At 38.3% G+C, this 16,694-nt stretch overlaps 1 protein-coding gene across 4 annotated transcripts in view; it reads left to right on the top strand.

Annotated features, from left to right (window-relative positions):
* Positions 1 to 16,694, top strand: part of svild (supervillin d) — a 114,933-nt gene that overhangs the window by 42,483 nt on the left and 55,756 nt on the right. For 3 of the 4 annotated variants that reach the window (XM_061967860.2, XM_061967863.1, XM_061967859.1), the window contains exon 3: positions 12,252 to 12,286. In XM_061967860.2, coding sequence (XP_061823844.1) covers positions 12,252 to 12,286 — 35 coding nt within the window. Of the gene's footprint in view, positions 1 to 12,049; positions 12,175 to 12,251; positions 12,287 to 16,694 lie in introns of those variants that run through there. The other variant, XM_061967862.2, reaches the window with a different exon arrangement.

Here is a 16,694-nt window from a genome sequence, read left to right as displayed (position 1 = left end):
TTTCAATTTTTTATTAAAACAAAAATGATACAATTAATACATTTTTTAAACGGAGACTCACTGACTTTGGCTCATTTTCTGTGAAGAACAGATCATATCAGAATACATATTTAATGACCGCACACCATACAACCCCCTACACATTTCTATTACATATAAGATGTCCGGGTCCACTGGACCCGGGGCTAATAAAAGTGTGGAAATTGATGTTCTGTGTACCACACACACACACACACACACACACACACACACAGCAGGCCTAGACAGGAGGAGGACAGAGTGTAGGTACACAGAATATCAGAGGGTCAAATGTGCGACAAAATGAGAGCAGACAGTGTTGACAAACAATGTTGCAACCTTGTGTGGGAACCGCAGGTGCAGAAACACAAAAGAAGAATCCCTGTGGGATGCAGAAACTGGCAGATCAATTTTCCGTGCAACGTTCATATTGTTGTTACTCAGCCAGCGTTTGTGGGTCTGATGGACCCGTTGCATTTTGTGGCTTTTAATGCCTCACAATCAAACACTTTTATGTTAAAATACTGAACATATGTTTATTAGGATAAGGTAAACATCTGTTCAGTATTTTTACATAAAAGTGTTTGATTGTGAGGCATTAAAAGCCACAAAATGCAACAGGTCCATCAGACCCACAAACGCTGGCTGAGTAACAACAATATGAACATTACACAAGGGTTAAACAACCATTGTGTGTGTGTGGACAAGGATAAGGTTAGGTGGGATTTACCCTGGATAACCTTAGTGTAGAAGGGACCTTAGTCTTGATAAATCACACTGCGTGTGCTAAATGATTATACATATTTGCATTTTTTCTTCGCCGTATTGTGGACATTTTGATGATCAGCATATGTTCTGCACATTCATGAAGACAGACACGCTAAATGGATTGCGCTTCTTATTTTGTTTAGTTAAGGAAGTTTAGTAGATCAGCTTTGCATGTGCTATCATGTTTGCACATGTTTTAATAGACGCAAACCTTAAGTAGATCAGGCCCCAAGTGTTTACACAGAAATGTTCCTTGTGTGGTGTCAAGATGTAGCGAAACATGTCCAGTCATGGCTCTGTAGCTGCAGTCAAGCTGAGGATTCTGCAATGCGCACATACCCTGACTAGTCTGTACTCCACAAACAGCCTGAAGGGAAGAAGTGAGAAGTGCTACTTTGTTGTGCCAAGTGTTCGTGCCTCGTGCTTAATCATGCAAGATATTAGCCTAAGCGTGACTGATGTGGCGTGGAACAGTTTTCTTTTTTTCTTTTTTTTTTTAATAAATTGGGAAAGAAGCATTCAAACACGAATGTACTCAGAAAATACAGAAACTGTTAGTCAAGAAGAGATCTCAATGGTGGTATTTTTTCTTAATTTATTGTTATTAATATGTATAGGTCGTTAGTTGACCACAATATGCTGCAAAAATTGCACAAATGTTTTCCACCAAGAGCAGGCTGTTTGTCTCGCATGCCTGTCAAGTTAGCTACTAATCTTTCTGGTTGTGTTATGTCTGCTAAATGTCAGAACAGAGCATGTTGCAAACAGGATACACAATATATTGTTTGAATAGTCCTAATTGTTACTAGTTACTTCATCAAACTACTCTAAAGACATGTTTGTTCAATTCTGTTGCAACAGTACACTACAATTAACTGGTGTGTTCATTCCAATGACATGAGTTGGACAAAGGCCAATTAAAAGAAACTGTTCTACACGTGTAAAATGACAAATATTTTTACCAACGACAGAAAATTGAGATTGCAGCATTGAATGAACCACACTGGTGTTCCCCCCGGTGCTGTTTAACACCCGAACATCCAGTTTGCGCACATTAATTACTGAACCTTTTATGGTGAGATGTTTGCAGGCCTCCTGCTACAGGAATAGCACAAAGGAAACTAGAGCTCAGTTGCCCTAGTGATAATTAAGACTGTCAGTCAACAGGTTTATCTGACCCTGACATGACTCTTTCTCTGTGCAGCAACACAACTAAAACAAAAAAAAACTATTTTCGAGTCTGCATTTTTTTCAAATGACTGCTATTTACTATTGTGGAACCCCTATGCGTTATGGTAAAAAGGCCTTTGAAGACATGCTATGCTAGCATATGTGTTATGCAGATATCCTCAAAATTTTAGAATCATTGGTCAATTACTTATGAACAAAAAAAGTTGCTGAGTCCCGAAGACGTTTTTCTTGATGCCGGTCATGTTTTTCAACCAATCTATCTCAACGTGCTAGTCAGATTGGCACATTCAAAATTGTTGGATCAATAACTCAATAGTGAAACGTCTTTAAGGGACAATATCCCTGTCAATATACCACCTGTGTGCAACTTTCCAAACATCACGTCATCATCGTCACAAATTTTTTTTTTTCTTTTCAGGACGCTGGATAGATTGGGTGTCGTTTTGTTGCCATTGCTGCTATTTTGACTATTCTTTGTTTACAATAAAAAAAATATTATTTGTTTTATCAGCACTTTTCCTATCCTTGCCTTATAATGGAAAAAGGTAAGAGCCTAACGAGCAGCCCTGTTACATTATCAAGACATATTTCTGAATGAAGTAGTCATCTATGCCTAAAAATATCTCAAGCTGAAAAACCAATAGCTAAATTAGAACCACTAAATACGCTTCATAAGCCGATTAGTCGACTAAACTTTAAGATGGTCAATGACTAGTTGGCTATCAAAATAGTCGTTAGTTGCAGCCCTACTAACTAGCAAAATAAACATTGTTGTCAGCCGGCCAGACAATTGCCGCCTCAACCCTCTGAGTATCCGCCAAGCACAGATGTCATCACCTAAACATGCTAGTTTAGCTGCTAGCCAGTCACCACAAATTTCATTACACTAATAATATAAATATTATGGTAAATAAACCCACATTTCCAACCAATGCTAAAAATACTGGCGGGGATGAAAAATATTTTAAAATGCGGTTGTCATCTTGCCTTGCTCAGATGGGGTCTGTGAAAATGTTTAATTTTGTTTAATTTTAGATACGTTTTGAATGGAAATCATTATCTGCTAATGTATATTTATTAATTTTAACCAATACTATATCATACCATCGTCAAAGGAGTTTAACGTTACAATCTAAGAAAACGAAGAAGATACGAAATATATATATATACTGTATTAAAAAAAATAACTTGCGGACCCATTACATTTCCAAGGGACCCACTCAGATCACTACATTGAATACCTATCAACATCACTGCTATTATGATAAAAATGTACAATTAAAGCCCTCTACCTTTTAATAAACACGTTTCCTCTAGTATATGCCTGCTACTCTCTGCAGTTGAGCAGATGAATGACCAAGCCACTGCATGAGATAATTCGGTATTTTCCAAATGTTCCATTTCAACTCCAACACTGTTTTTCTAGATTCCAAGTGTGCGATCCTGTTCTTCAATTGCTAGTTTTGTTTGGGCCAAAGTTCCTTCTAAAATGGCCAAGTGAAAGACTGTCCTGATTATAATCCTCTTCTCTTCTTATTTCATCAAATATTGGCCCACTTCCTCGCCTCGCTTAGCACTTTGTGTGACATCATCTGAAATAGAACAAGAGCTGGGAAGTTAAATATACTCTTAAGTGTTTGATGGATGGCTTTCTTTTGCCTTGAATCTCATGTTGTTTAGCTTTTTCGCACTTCTCTACACTCACTGGTGTATTTTTATGCGGGCACGTGGCCAGTGGCTGCGGCCACGCTTCCTTGGCCCAGCCTACGTTCGATCCTTATTCTTGATAACATGCTGCAATGACTTTTTGACATTGCTTTTTTTCTACTCCATGCCTACACAAACAGTATACAGCCAAACAGCCTACTATATATCTTTTTTCATGCAAAATGTACTTTTCATAAGTGACAGTAATGTGTCCTACTGTCCTAAGAGCCTGTTTATGAGCACAAAACATGAGAAAAAACTATCATCTCCCTCACTTGTTTGTTCCATTATTGAGAGAAGATGATCGACCTTGAAGTTTTCATGACATCATGAAGGTAAAAAACACCATTCTCATGGAATCTGATCGGCCCCTAGCTAAATGAGCTTGCCCGGTGCATACACTAGGGATGTAACGATACAGTTATTGTGACTAAAATGATCACGGTTATCAATATTATCACTATCACTAATTATCACTGATCGGTATCGGACGATTTTCATGATTTTTTATTTGTATTTTTTTTAAACCACGGCTCGTTTGCATTAAAGTTACAGACACACAAAACGCTCACTAAAAGTATGTTTAAACTGTCTAAATCAGGTGTGTCAAACTTGTTTTCATTGAGGGCCACATCGCAGTTATGGTTGCCCTCAGAGGGCCAATTTTAACAGTGAATAACAAACAGTATGAATAGAAATGTGTATGATTGTCTGTATTTGATTGTCTTTTTTTATGTACACTGTACAAAACAAAATCTTTAGATTGTACTGTTAAAAACTGGCAGCTCAGTTGCCACAATTTTACCGTAATATTTGCTTTTTTTCCTTTTTTTTTTACACCATATAAAATAATAAATGATAAATAAATGGAATTAAATTAAATGAAATGGAAAATGGTACCACTATTTTTTCCATGCTAGTTTTTTTATACTGTAAAATCTACGGTTGTTGTGTTATTATAGTGTATTACTGAATAACGGTACAAAAGTGGATTTTGTAAAAAATGTTACTGTAAATTTTTTGCATGCACAATTTGTTGGATTGAAATCATAAATCAAGCAGATATTTAAGTATGTTTTATCTTTATTTGAACAAAACCATTGTTTTGAAATGTATGATGATGTATTATTTTGTTTTATTATTAGAGTGTATGATTAAAGTGTAAATATATGTAATTGCACAAAGTACATTTATTTTTGTAATACATTTATTAAGAAAAGATAAGGTACTTTATTAACACATATTATTTCCAACCTTTCGGGGGCCACCCAAATTGACGTGGCGGGCCAGATCTGGCCTCTGGGCCTTGAGTAAGACACCTGTGGTCTAAATTCTAGTATCAACGCAACATTTCGGACAGCTAATTTCTAATACACTATTGTAGAGCTGCACAATTAATCAAATTGTAATCATATTTACAATTGCTTGGATTTACACGACGTCACGTCCAGATCATTAAGTATGCGTGGTGGTCAAGCTACCTCTGTTCTCTATGGGTACTAGGCGCCATTTAGCCTTTCACGAAGAAAATTGCCCTATGCTTGCATTGTTTTTGGCTGTACAATCCGTTCAAATTGCAAAAAGGATAAACGTTTCTTCAGAGTGCCTTGACAGGTAATCAAGAAGGGCGGGAGAATGCAAGATTTTAGGAAATGATGACGACAAAAGTGGCTCTTGAACATAGCACTCCAGTCCAAGGCAGCAGAGTCGAAAAACCCCACAAGTTTGCACTGATCACTTCGTTAAAGATTTGTTTGATATATTTGTAATATACTTTACTTGTTTAGTATTTCCCATTAAAGTATTATCTTGATAATGTTTGTATTTTTATTTTTTAACAAACAGAAATCAGAAATTCACAGTCAATAATGTTTTGTCAGGAAAGCTACTTCTACCTCTCCACTCTTATTTATTTTGTACACACATGTGTCAAGAGTACATATGACAACAGGACAAAAATCAAATATGAAGATGATTCAGTAATTGTTAGTTTGTTAAATAGATATGCAATCACGGATGTCAAGACGCAAAGTTACTGTATTTTTCGGATTATAAGTCACTCCGGAGTATACGTCGCACCGGCCGAAAATGCACAATAAAGAAGGAAAAAAACATATATAAGTCGCATTTTTGGGGGAAATTTATTTGATAAAATCCAACACCAAAAATAGACATTTGAAAGGCAATTTAAAATGAATAAAGAATAGTGAACAACAGGCTGAATAAGTGTACGTTATATGAGGCATAAATAACCAACTGGTATGTTAACGTAACATATTATGGTAAGAGTCATTCAAATAACTATAACATATAGAACATGCTATACGTTTACCAAACAATCTGTCACTCCTAATCGCTAAATCCCATGAAATCTTCTTCCTCGGTGTCGCTTCTAAACAATTCTGCCAACTCCAAAGGTATGCACCGCTTCCTCTTGCCGTTTTCTGCTGCATATTTCACTACGTCCAGCTTGTAATCTGCAGTATATGATTTCCTTTTCGGTGCCATTTTTGTTCAGCCCTTCTCAGTTTTTATAAGTTACCGCCAATGTTGAAATGATCCATTTTTATAGCTACGGACGTAGTAGCAGGTAGTGTCCCATGACCCACAATGCACTTCTGCCATGACGCACAATGCACTTCTGCCATGACCCGCCCCCGCCAAATTTTTATTGGTTGACGTGTGTGTGACGATTCCTGACGTGTGTGTGACAATTACTGACATTCGCATCGGCTCTTACTGGAAAGAGATAAATAATATTATTTGATATTTTACGATAATGTGTTAATAATTTCACACATAAGTCGCTCCGGAGTGTAAAAAACTGTGATTTATAATCCGAAAAATACGGTAAATTATGAAATGCAACCTTACCCTAGCAAAAACGATGCATTATTTATCAGGGAGAGTCATGATACCAATGTCCTTGCAATATTAAGAAGTTGTAGGTTTCTTTTCCAAGCTTTCATCTGTTTTTCCGTTGAAAATGAAGTCTGGAGCACAAGATACTTAGATATGTCTGGGAACTCCACCAACGGATAGTCCTTGATACCATTAGTTTAATTTTTTTTTGCTCGTATCTGCCATTTGCAGGAAGATCTAGGCCAATCTGGCTTAGTTGACGACCACAGTTTTCACTTTCGGGAAGAAGTCACGTGACAGAATACAAACAATTTTGGCTGCCACTATTACGTGAGGGTAATCACTTTCAATGTTAACATTAAAAAGCAAGCTCCGCTGTATATAAAATCAAGCACTTTCATAGCCCGCGACGGTAAAAAAAAAAAGCAACAGCGGCTCGTCTTAAAGCCCCGTGAAGCCTCCTGCGCCCACGCCAAAGGCTACTGTGTATGGGCACAGAGCTCCATGACCTGCAGCCGGTCGCCTTGTTTTATTTTGTTTCACTTCCATGGAGTGCATCAAAGACCGCACGGCTGTTGAGCCTGGTGACTCTTTTCCATGGAGTGCCAACATTTCTCGCTGGTGTTCTGGTAAGACGTACTCTCAATATGAATTCATGCACATTATAAATACAGGGATTGCAGCAAGAATGTGGTACACCCTGGACATTACCTAATAGAAATGCTGGACAAAGTGTGTCCCTTGACAGCTCAATACGGAACGTCCATCCATCCATCCATTGCCTACTGTTTGTCCCTTTCGGGGTCGCCTGGGGTGCTGGAGCCTATCTCAGCTGCATTTGGGCGGAAGGCGGTGTACACCCTGGACACCCTCTTCACAGGGCCAACACAGATAGACAGACAACATTCACACACTAGAGCCAATTTAGTGTTGCCAATCAGCCTATCCCCAGGTGCATGTCTTTGGAGGTGGGAGGAAGCCGGAGTACCCGGAGGGAACCCACGCTGTCACGGGGAGAACGTGCACACTTCGAGCCCGGGATTGAACTCATGACCTTCGTATTGTGAGGCACATGCACTAACCCCTGTTCCATCGTGCCGCCCCAATACAGAACGTGTACTTTTGTTTCTAAATATGAAACGATTCGGTTTTTCAAGGAACGGTTGGCAACCCTATTTAAGTAGCATTCATGCTAGCGACACCGTCCTCACATTCATGTTTCGCTTTAAAATGCCATTTTAAACTTGATGTGCGCCGATGATTAGAAAGTTTGTCGCTGCAATACTGATTAATTACCTCAGTTTCATCTAAAATGTAATCAATGTTTGTTTTGTCTTTCACTGGTGTGTGGCGTGATCACTGCTTGTGCATAATGTGCGCTGCCTTACAGAGTCGGTCAAAACAAACACTGTGATTAATCATCATTCATTTATGGTAATGCAATTTATTTATTTTTTTATTAATCACATGCGTCAACGCGTTAACATTGGTAGCCCTAACAAGAACTCACGTCTTTTTTACCCCCCCCCCAGGATTTTAAAGATGATAAAAAAACGCTTGCAAGATGCGGCTAATGGGAGTCACCGTTGTAGTTTTCAAAGCCCCCTAAACAACTTCAAAACCCTTCATAAACGTGTTATATACACACTGCAAGAGTGTGTGTGTGTGTGTGTATGTATATATATATATATATATATATATATATATATATATATATATATATATATATATATATATATATATATATATATATATATATATATATATATCCATCCATCTTCTTCCGCAGATATATATACAGGTAAAAGCCAGTAAATTAGAATATTTTGAAAAACTTGATTTATTTCAGTAATTGCATTCAAAAGGTGTAACTTGTACATTATATTTATTCATTGCACACAGACTGATGCATTCAAATGTTTATTTCATTTAATTTTGATGATTTGAAGTGGCAACAAATGAAAATCCAAAATTCCGTGTGTCACAAAATTAGAATATTACTTAAGGCTAATACAAAAAAGGGATTTTTAGAAATGTTGGCCAACTGAAAAGTATGAAAATGAAAAATATGAGCATGTACAATACTCAATACTTGGTTGGAGCTCCTTTTGCCTCAATTACTGCGTTAATGCGGCGTGGCATGGAGTCGGTGAGTTTCTGGCACTGCTCAGGTGTTATGAGAGCCCAGGTTGCTCTGATAGTGGCCTTCAACTCTTCTGCGTTTTTGGGTCTGGCATTCTGCATCTTCCTTTTCACAATACCCCACAGATTTTCTATGGGGCTAAGGTCAGAGGAGTTGGCGGGCCAATTTAGAACAGAAATACCATGGTCCGTAAACCAGGCACGGGTAGATTTTGCGCTGTGTGCAGGCGCCAAGTCCTGTTGGAACTTGAAATCTCCATCTCCATAGAGCAGGTCAGCAGCAGGAAGCATGAAGTGCTCTAAAACTTGCTGGTAGACGGCTGCGTTGACCCTGGATCTCAGGAAACAGAGTGGACCGACACCAGCAGATGACATGGCACCCCAAACCATCACCCAACCATGCAAATTTTGCATTTCCTTTGGAAATCGAGGTCCCAGAGTCTGGAGGAAGACAGGAGAGGCACAGGATCCACGTTGCCTGAAGTCTAGTGTAAAGTTTCCACCATCAGTGATGGTTTGGGGTGCCATGTCATCTGCTGGTGTCGGTCCACTCTGTTTCCTGAGATCCAGGGTCAACGCAGCCGTCTACCAGCAAGTTTTAGAGCACTTCATGCTTCCTGCTGCTGACCTGCTCTATGGAGATGGAGATTTCAAGTTCCAACAGGACTTGGCGCCTGCACACAGCGCAAAATCTACCCGTGCCTGGTTTACGGACCATGGTATTTCTGTTCTAAATTGGCCCGCCAACTCCCCTGACCTTAGCCCCATAGAAAATCTGTGGGGTATTGTGAAAAGGAAGATGCAGAATGCCAGACCCAAAAACGCAGAAGAGTTGAAGGCCACTATCAGAGCAACCTGGGCTCTCATAACACCTGAGCAGTGCCAGAAACTCATCGACTCCATGCCACGCCGCATTAACGCAGTAATTGAGGCAAAAGGAGCTCCAACCAAGTATTGAGTATTGTACATGCTCATATTTTTCATTTTCATACTTTTCAGTTGGCCAACATTTCTAAAAATCCCTTTTTTGTATTAGCCTTAAGTAATATTCAAATTTTGTGACACACGGAATTTTGGATTTTCATTTGTTGCCACTTCAAATCATCAAAATTAAATGAAATAAACATTTGAATGCATCAGTCTGTGTGCAATGAATAAATATAATGTACAAGTTACATCTTTTGAATGCAATTACTGAAATAAATCAAGTTTTTCAAAATATTCTAATTTACTGGCTTTTACCTGTGTGTGTGTGTGTGTGTGTGTGTGTGTGTGTGTGTGTGTGTGTGTGTGTGTGTGTGTGTGTGTGTGTGTGTGTGTGTGTGTGTGTGTGTGTGTGTGTGTGTGTGTGTGTGTGTGTGTATGTATATATATATATATATATATATATATATATATATATATATATATATATATATATGTATATGTATAAATATATGTATATGTATATATATGTATATGTATGTATATATATATATATATATATATATATATATATATATATATATATATATATATATATATATATATATGTATATGTGTATATGTATACATATAAAATGTAGGAACAGACACGTTGGTAATAATATGTAATATGTACAATATTTACTGTATTTTGGTAATTTTAAGCATTACCGGAACTGATTTCCTCAGCGCATTTATGTCCGTTTCCACAGCAACGCACTTCCGATTTCCGGCAACAAATGTGTGTTCCTACTTCGGGAAAGCGAGTGTTTTCTAACCATGGCAGACTTGGTAACAAACAACGAAGATGACTATTGTTGGACAAATGAGGATTCATAACTTTATCATTTTGAACCTGAATATACGTAGGATGAACTGCTGGTTCTAAAAGTTAACATGAAGGAAGGTGAAGTGAAGTGAATTATATTTCTCTAGTGACTCAAAGTGCTTTACATAGTGTAACCCAATATCTAAGTTACATTTAAACCAGTGTGGGTGGCACTGGGAGCAGGTGGGTAAAGTGTCTTGCCCAAGCACACAACGGCAGTGACTAGGATGGCGGAAGCGGGGATCGAACCTGAAACCCTCAAGTTGCTGGCACGGCCGCTCTACCAACCGAGCTGAAACGGCTGAAACGTTGAAGCAGACGGAAGCTGAGAGAGTGAAGTCGGCGTGTTTTTTACGCTGTAAATGTGGAACTAGGAGCCAAGCTATTTTGACATAAATGGAGTGCTTCCCCCCAAAAAAACTACAAAAACTTTCCCGGCCAGCTGGACCAGACAACTGTCCATCAAGTGAGTCAGTATAATATTGATCATGATACACGCAGCACGTCATGCTTGTTATTACAACTACGGTACATACACTGTCGAGCTAGCTGTGTACAAACAAAACATGAAATGTGGGCTAATACTTTACAGATACTGTAATATGATTGTTCATGTTTTTCAGTCAGTACAGATTGGTGTCCTATCGCATTGCGTTGTGCATTACAAACTCAAACACGATTCAGGTACTGACGTAGAAGCTAGCTTATCTCTTGCCGTTGCTAGCTTTTGCGGCTAATGCCAACGCAAGGCAATGTGTTGCAATGTGTTAGTACGCTGGAAAAATAGTTTCTCCGTGTTCGCTCTTACAATAACAATGTCACCACAGCTTGGTTATTATACAGGTTACACGTAAATTAAGTATTGTTGGCGGTTTTTAGATGAGTTTTTAAAGTGATTTAGAGGTAGAATTGATTGCTCCCATTAGCTCCATTGCTAGCCACCTAGGACAAGCTGATTTTTACATGTTAGACTGCAAAAAAACAACAACTTTGTCTTCTTGTCTCTTGTGATTGTGAACAATAGGCAAAATTAAAAAAAAAGAAAGTGCAGTTCCCGTTTAATGTTAATGAGGATACAATGTTATGCAGAGGTGTACTTATAACAATTTTCGAGGCAAATGATATTATTATTTGTGGCGGAGAAGGGCGGTGTAATAGGAAATAATTAAGAAGCACTGAATTACATGATATCACGTTCACGCCCCTAAGGCCTACCCCCAACCCCCCAAACCCTATGATTTACCTAACGTAATCACCGTGATTTCAATACTGACACATACATCCATCCATCCATTTTCTACCGCTTGTCCCTTTCGAAGTCTAATGGTTATTATTATTTTGGGCATAGTTGTGCATCCCTGCAATGTTGTGTAAACGTTGAGGTTGATTTAAAAATGGGTGTCAAATACTACCTAATGGGACCTTTAGCCAATAATAATCCTGTGACTCGTCTTTCTCTGTAACCTCCGACCCCGCCCATCTGTCTACCACAGTTCTTGAATCAAAGCAGTCCCTCCTCCTGTTACATCACTGCTGCTACCCCACAGGCAGCTGCTGTCTCCATCCATATTTAACGCACATTACTTAGACATGAACGCTTGCTCCACTCTTACACCGGTTGCAAAGGTCCGTTTGGGGGAATGCCTTTCGTACGAGGGTCCGTTTATTTCCCCGCTATAGTATGCAGTTTGCATGTAAGAGCTGAGTAATGTCTGCCATCACCTTAGTATGCAAGCGTGACCTCATGTGTGTCTCTGTCTCTCTCTCCTAGGCGGCTGGCAGCTGATGACATAGACAAGTCAAAGGGTAAGAACTGCCTACTTTCACTTCACTCACATCGTAGCATATAATCCCTCATGCACAGGGTTCATCTCGAAGGCTCTACCTGGATTTTTACATCCGTGTGACTTGTGTAGAACAGATCTGCTTGCTTGTTACATGGTTCACGGCGCTCTATACTTTCAAGCAGTTGTTTTTTTTTCATTTAAAATAGGGGCGCTGCAGGTTTTTTGGCATGTCAGCGGCTTGTAAACATAACAATGTTTACACATGAGCTGATGATTTACGGTTAGCCACCTGAGCCCACTTCTGTATTTGTATGCCATCTTTATCTCATCATTTATCTACCTGCATCACATATCAAAGTCTTTTCATTAGTAGTTTTTCATACAACTGTGTTTAATGGAATGAAGTAATATTGTATTTCTTTTTTTTTGTGCACCCTTGCTAATGTGTGATGGGTGCAAGTTCGTTATATGCATGTACGTGTGAATTCCACAAAATGACAAGTATTAGAGGTTAAAAAAATGGAGTCAAACTGCAGGATAGCTTCATTCTTAGCATGTGAAGCAATATTGTGTTTTATTTGCACCATAATGTAAATGGTTAAACAGTAACCATGGTCTACAAATATATATATATATATATATATATATATATATATATATATATATATATATATATATATATATATATATATAGTGGCTTTATTTACCATATTTTTCGGACAATAAGTCACAGTTTTTTTCATAGTTTGGCCGGGCTCCAGTGCGACTTACATATGTTTTTTTCCTTCTTTATTATGCATTTTCGGTAGGTGCGACTTATACTCCGGTGCGACTTATACTCCGAAAAATACGGTACTCAACTGCAGAAAGTTCCAGACACCTGGTTAGGGATGTCCCGATCCGATATTTGGATCGTATCGGCAAGGCATGGGAAAATGCCGATCCAGATCCAGTTTAAAAAAAAACTCCGGTCCGTGTTTTCCAACGCACCGATTTAAATAATACATTCCACTTTTCTGCTGCTCCCTAATTTCCGTTCCGCATTTTCCAGCACACCTTCAACACATCCACAGGCACGCAGTTGTTTTTAGCTGCTGGCATTACACGACAGGCTCTTCTCACTCTTTCCTGTGTCTCCCTCTCACAGACAGCGAGCGCACCTTCTTACACACGTCACATACTGTCACGTCATACGTCACATACGTATACGTCCTCCCCGAGCAGAGAGGTAGCAGCATGGCTAACGTTAGCTGTGATGCTAGCGCAGCCTCTAAGGTGCGCGCCTGCTCAAACGTCCTCTGCACACGGCAAATCTATGCCACGCACAAAATCAAATAAAAAAATAAGCGCATAACAATTTTCGACACACGGACACGACAGAGAAAACCGTTTTCGTTATCATTGTTCAAATATTGTAATGTCTGTCGATACGCTTATCTCCGTTCGGTGCCACACGTCCACACCATCAAAATACTGAGGCAAAAATTTCCACATCAACACCGTCTGAAAAAAATTAGTGATCTATTTAGTTGTGATTTCCTTCTCTGCATGAAAGTTTAAAAGTAGCATATATTAATGCAGTATGAAGAAGAATGTTTTAATGTAGACATGCAAGCCTTGAAAGAAAATTTTGAAAATCAAGACTACATTTCCTGCAAATGGGTGCATTTCTACCCTATATTTTAACTTTAGATTTATTCTCATATCAAACTCTTTTGGCTGTCTTTTTGACACTTACATCCGGCGCCCCCCTCCACACCCCTGATTATAAATAATGTAAATAATTCAATGTGATTATCTTGTGTGATGACTGTATTATGATGATAGTATATATCTGATAGTATATATCTGTATCATGAATCAATTTAAGTGGACCCCGACTTAAACAAGTGTAAAAACTTATTGGGGTGTTACCATTTAGTGGTCAATTGTACGGAATATGTACTTCACTGTGCAACCTACTAATAAAAGTCTCAATCAATCAATCAAAACACATAGAATCATCATACTGCTGTGATTATATGCATCAAGTGTTCATTCAAGGCTAAGGCAAAATATCGAGATATATATCGTGTATCGCAATATGGCCTTAAAATATCTCAATATTAAAAAAAGGTCATATCGCCCAGCCCTAGTTTCAATGATGCCATTTCTGTTTGTCATGTATAATTTTGTCTATTTTGTGTTTATCCTTGAATAAACAGGTCAGTTTCTTGTTACCAACCATTGTGTATTATTCAAACTCCCCTAATTCAGCTGGCTAGTTGTTATCAAGAGTACTAAAACCCTTTTCAACATGATTCTGACAACTAAGTAGGCTAAATAACTTTAAACTTTAATACATGCTCGGATAGGCCAGTATCGGTATCGGTCAGTATCGGTATCGGATCGGAAGTGCAAAAACCTGGATCGGGACATCCCTACACCTGGTGTAAGTATACTAAATAAATTAAAAAGTGTGAACTTTGTTAAAATACATTCATAATTGTTTTCACATGACTATAAATACCGGTAGATGACATTTGTAGGTAGGTGGTGCTTTGGAATCCATCTTCAATTTAACACAGATTTCCTCAAAGTTGTTTAAATCTTACACAAATGGTCCAAGGCCAATTAGTTGCACAGACGTTTTGATTGATGTTGCTCAAATTTTACACACAATTACTAGTCAGCCCCCTAAAGGTGTGTACCAATTTTTGCGATGATTGGCCTAAACATCCTAAAGTCACTGTGTCGAGCATGTGTGAGAAATTTCAAGTCAATCCAACACAATGTGGGGGGTTAAATAACACGCTGTGGGCTATACTTTTTTTCTTTTCTTTTTTACAAGACCTACAGTATATTACAACGTCATAGTTTCCAATCCATATCTACAATATTGTTATACGTGGAATTAGGTCAAGCAGTAGTAAGTAGATTGATGGTTAAAAGAGTTAAGAACGGTTGAGTATTCATTCTGGCTGGTGTATAAAGATCTAAGATGACATCATAGGCACAAAAAAGGGAATTACCACACTGAAATGCTTTGTGTGCAGTCATCTACAATAAATCATAATCAACTATGGACAGCAAGACAAGATTGAAAGCATCATTGAAAACTATTGGACCTCAACAGCACGTGGAATTCCACTTTTGGTTATTTCACTTTTAATGGTGAGGTTTTCTTTGGAAAGGAGTGGCTTTAATGAAATGTCAAAGTGGTGGGCAATAAAATCAGATTTACAGGGGGAGAACAGCATCTGAGGGTGCTGACTTGATAAAATAGTGTTGCTTTGTGTAAGAGTTACACTAATGGTTTCCTTTTGTAGTCTTTTTTTATTACTAAACTCACATGAAAAATAAGACATGTCCTGTTTCTACCACTGATGACCTGATTTAAAGAAAAGTGTTCTGCATTTTTTCTCGGAATCTGCTGCAGAAACACTCCTCAACAATGTAGCAGGTGGCTCTTCTGTTTTTACCTGCTTTGTCAAGGACCTGCAGCAAAAATCCTACAGGAAAAGCCTTTTGCTGTTTTTAGGAGAGGAAACAGCTTGTCAAATACCATTTACATGACGGTAGAGGTCTGCTGTTTTTAAGAATCTACTGCAAAAACACAAGTCTACAATCATCAAAACGGCAGTCATTTTCTGCTGCTTTTAGGAATCAACTGCAAAAATGCCAGTCTAAGATCCTCTACAGCAGAGGTGTCCAAACTTTTTGTGCCAGGGGGCCATATTGGGCTAAAATAATTTGGTCGAGGCCCGAAAGCCGACTGCATGTAAAGTAACTATGTATGTATGTATATATATATATATATATATATATATATATATATATATATATATATATATATATATATATATATATATATACAAGTAAAAGCCAGTAAATTAGAATATTTTGAAAAACTTGATTTATTTCAGTAATTGCATTCAAAAGGTGTAACTTGTACATTATATTTATTCATTGCACACAGACTGATGCATTCAAATGTTTATTTCATTTAATTTTGATGATTTGAAGTGGCAACAAATGAAAATCCAAAATTCCGTGTGTCACAAAATTAGAATATTACTTAAGGCTAATACAAAAAAGGGATTTTTAGAAATGTTGGCCAACTGAAAAGTATGAAAATGAAAAATATGAGCATGTACAATACTCAATACTTGGTTGGAGCTCCTTTTGCCTCAATTACTGCGTTAATGCGGCGTGGCATGGAGTCGATGAGTTTCTGGCACTGCTCAGGTGTTATGAGAGCCCAGGTTGCTCTGATAGTGGCCTTCAACTCTTCTGCGTTTTTGGGTCTGGCATTCTGCATCTTCCTTTTCACAATACCCCACAGATTTTCTATGGGGCTAAGGTCAGGGGAGTTGGCGGGCCAATTTAGAACAGAAATACCATGGTCCGTAAACCAGGCACGGGTAGATTTTGCGCTGTGTGCAGGC

The sequence above is a fragment of the Nerophis lumbriciformis genome, linkage group LG11 (genome assembly GCF_033978685.3).
Source record: "Nerophis lumbriciformis linkage group LG11, RoL_Nlum_v2.1, whole genome shotgun sequence".
Classification (NCBI taxonomy): domain Eukaryota; kingdom Metazoa; phylum Chordata; class Actinopteri; order Syngnathiformes; family Syngnathidae; genus Nerophis; species Nerophis lumbriciformis.
Note: the sequence above shows the minus strand (reverse complement) of the source record. Positions and strands in the feature narration are given on the sequence as shown.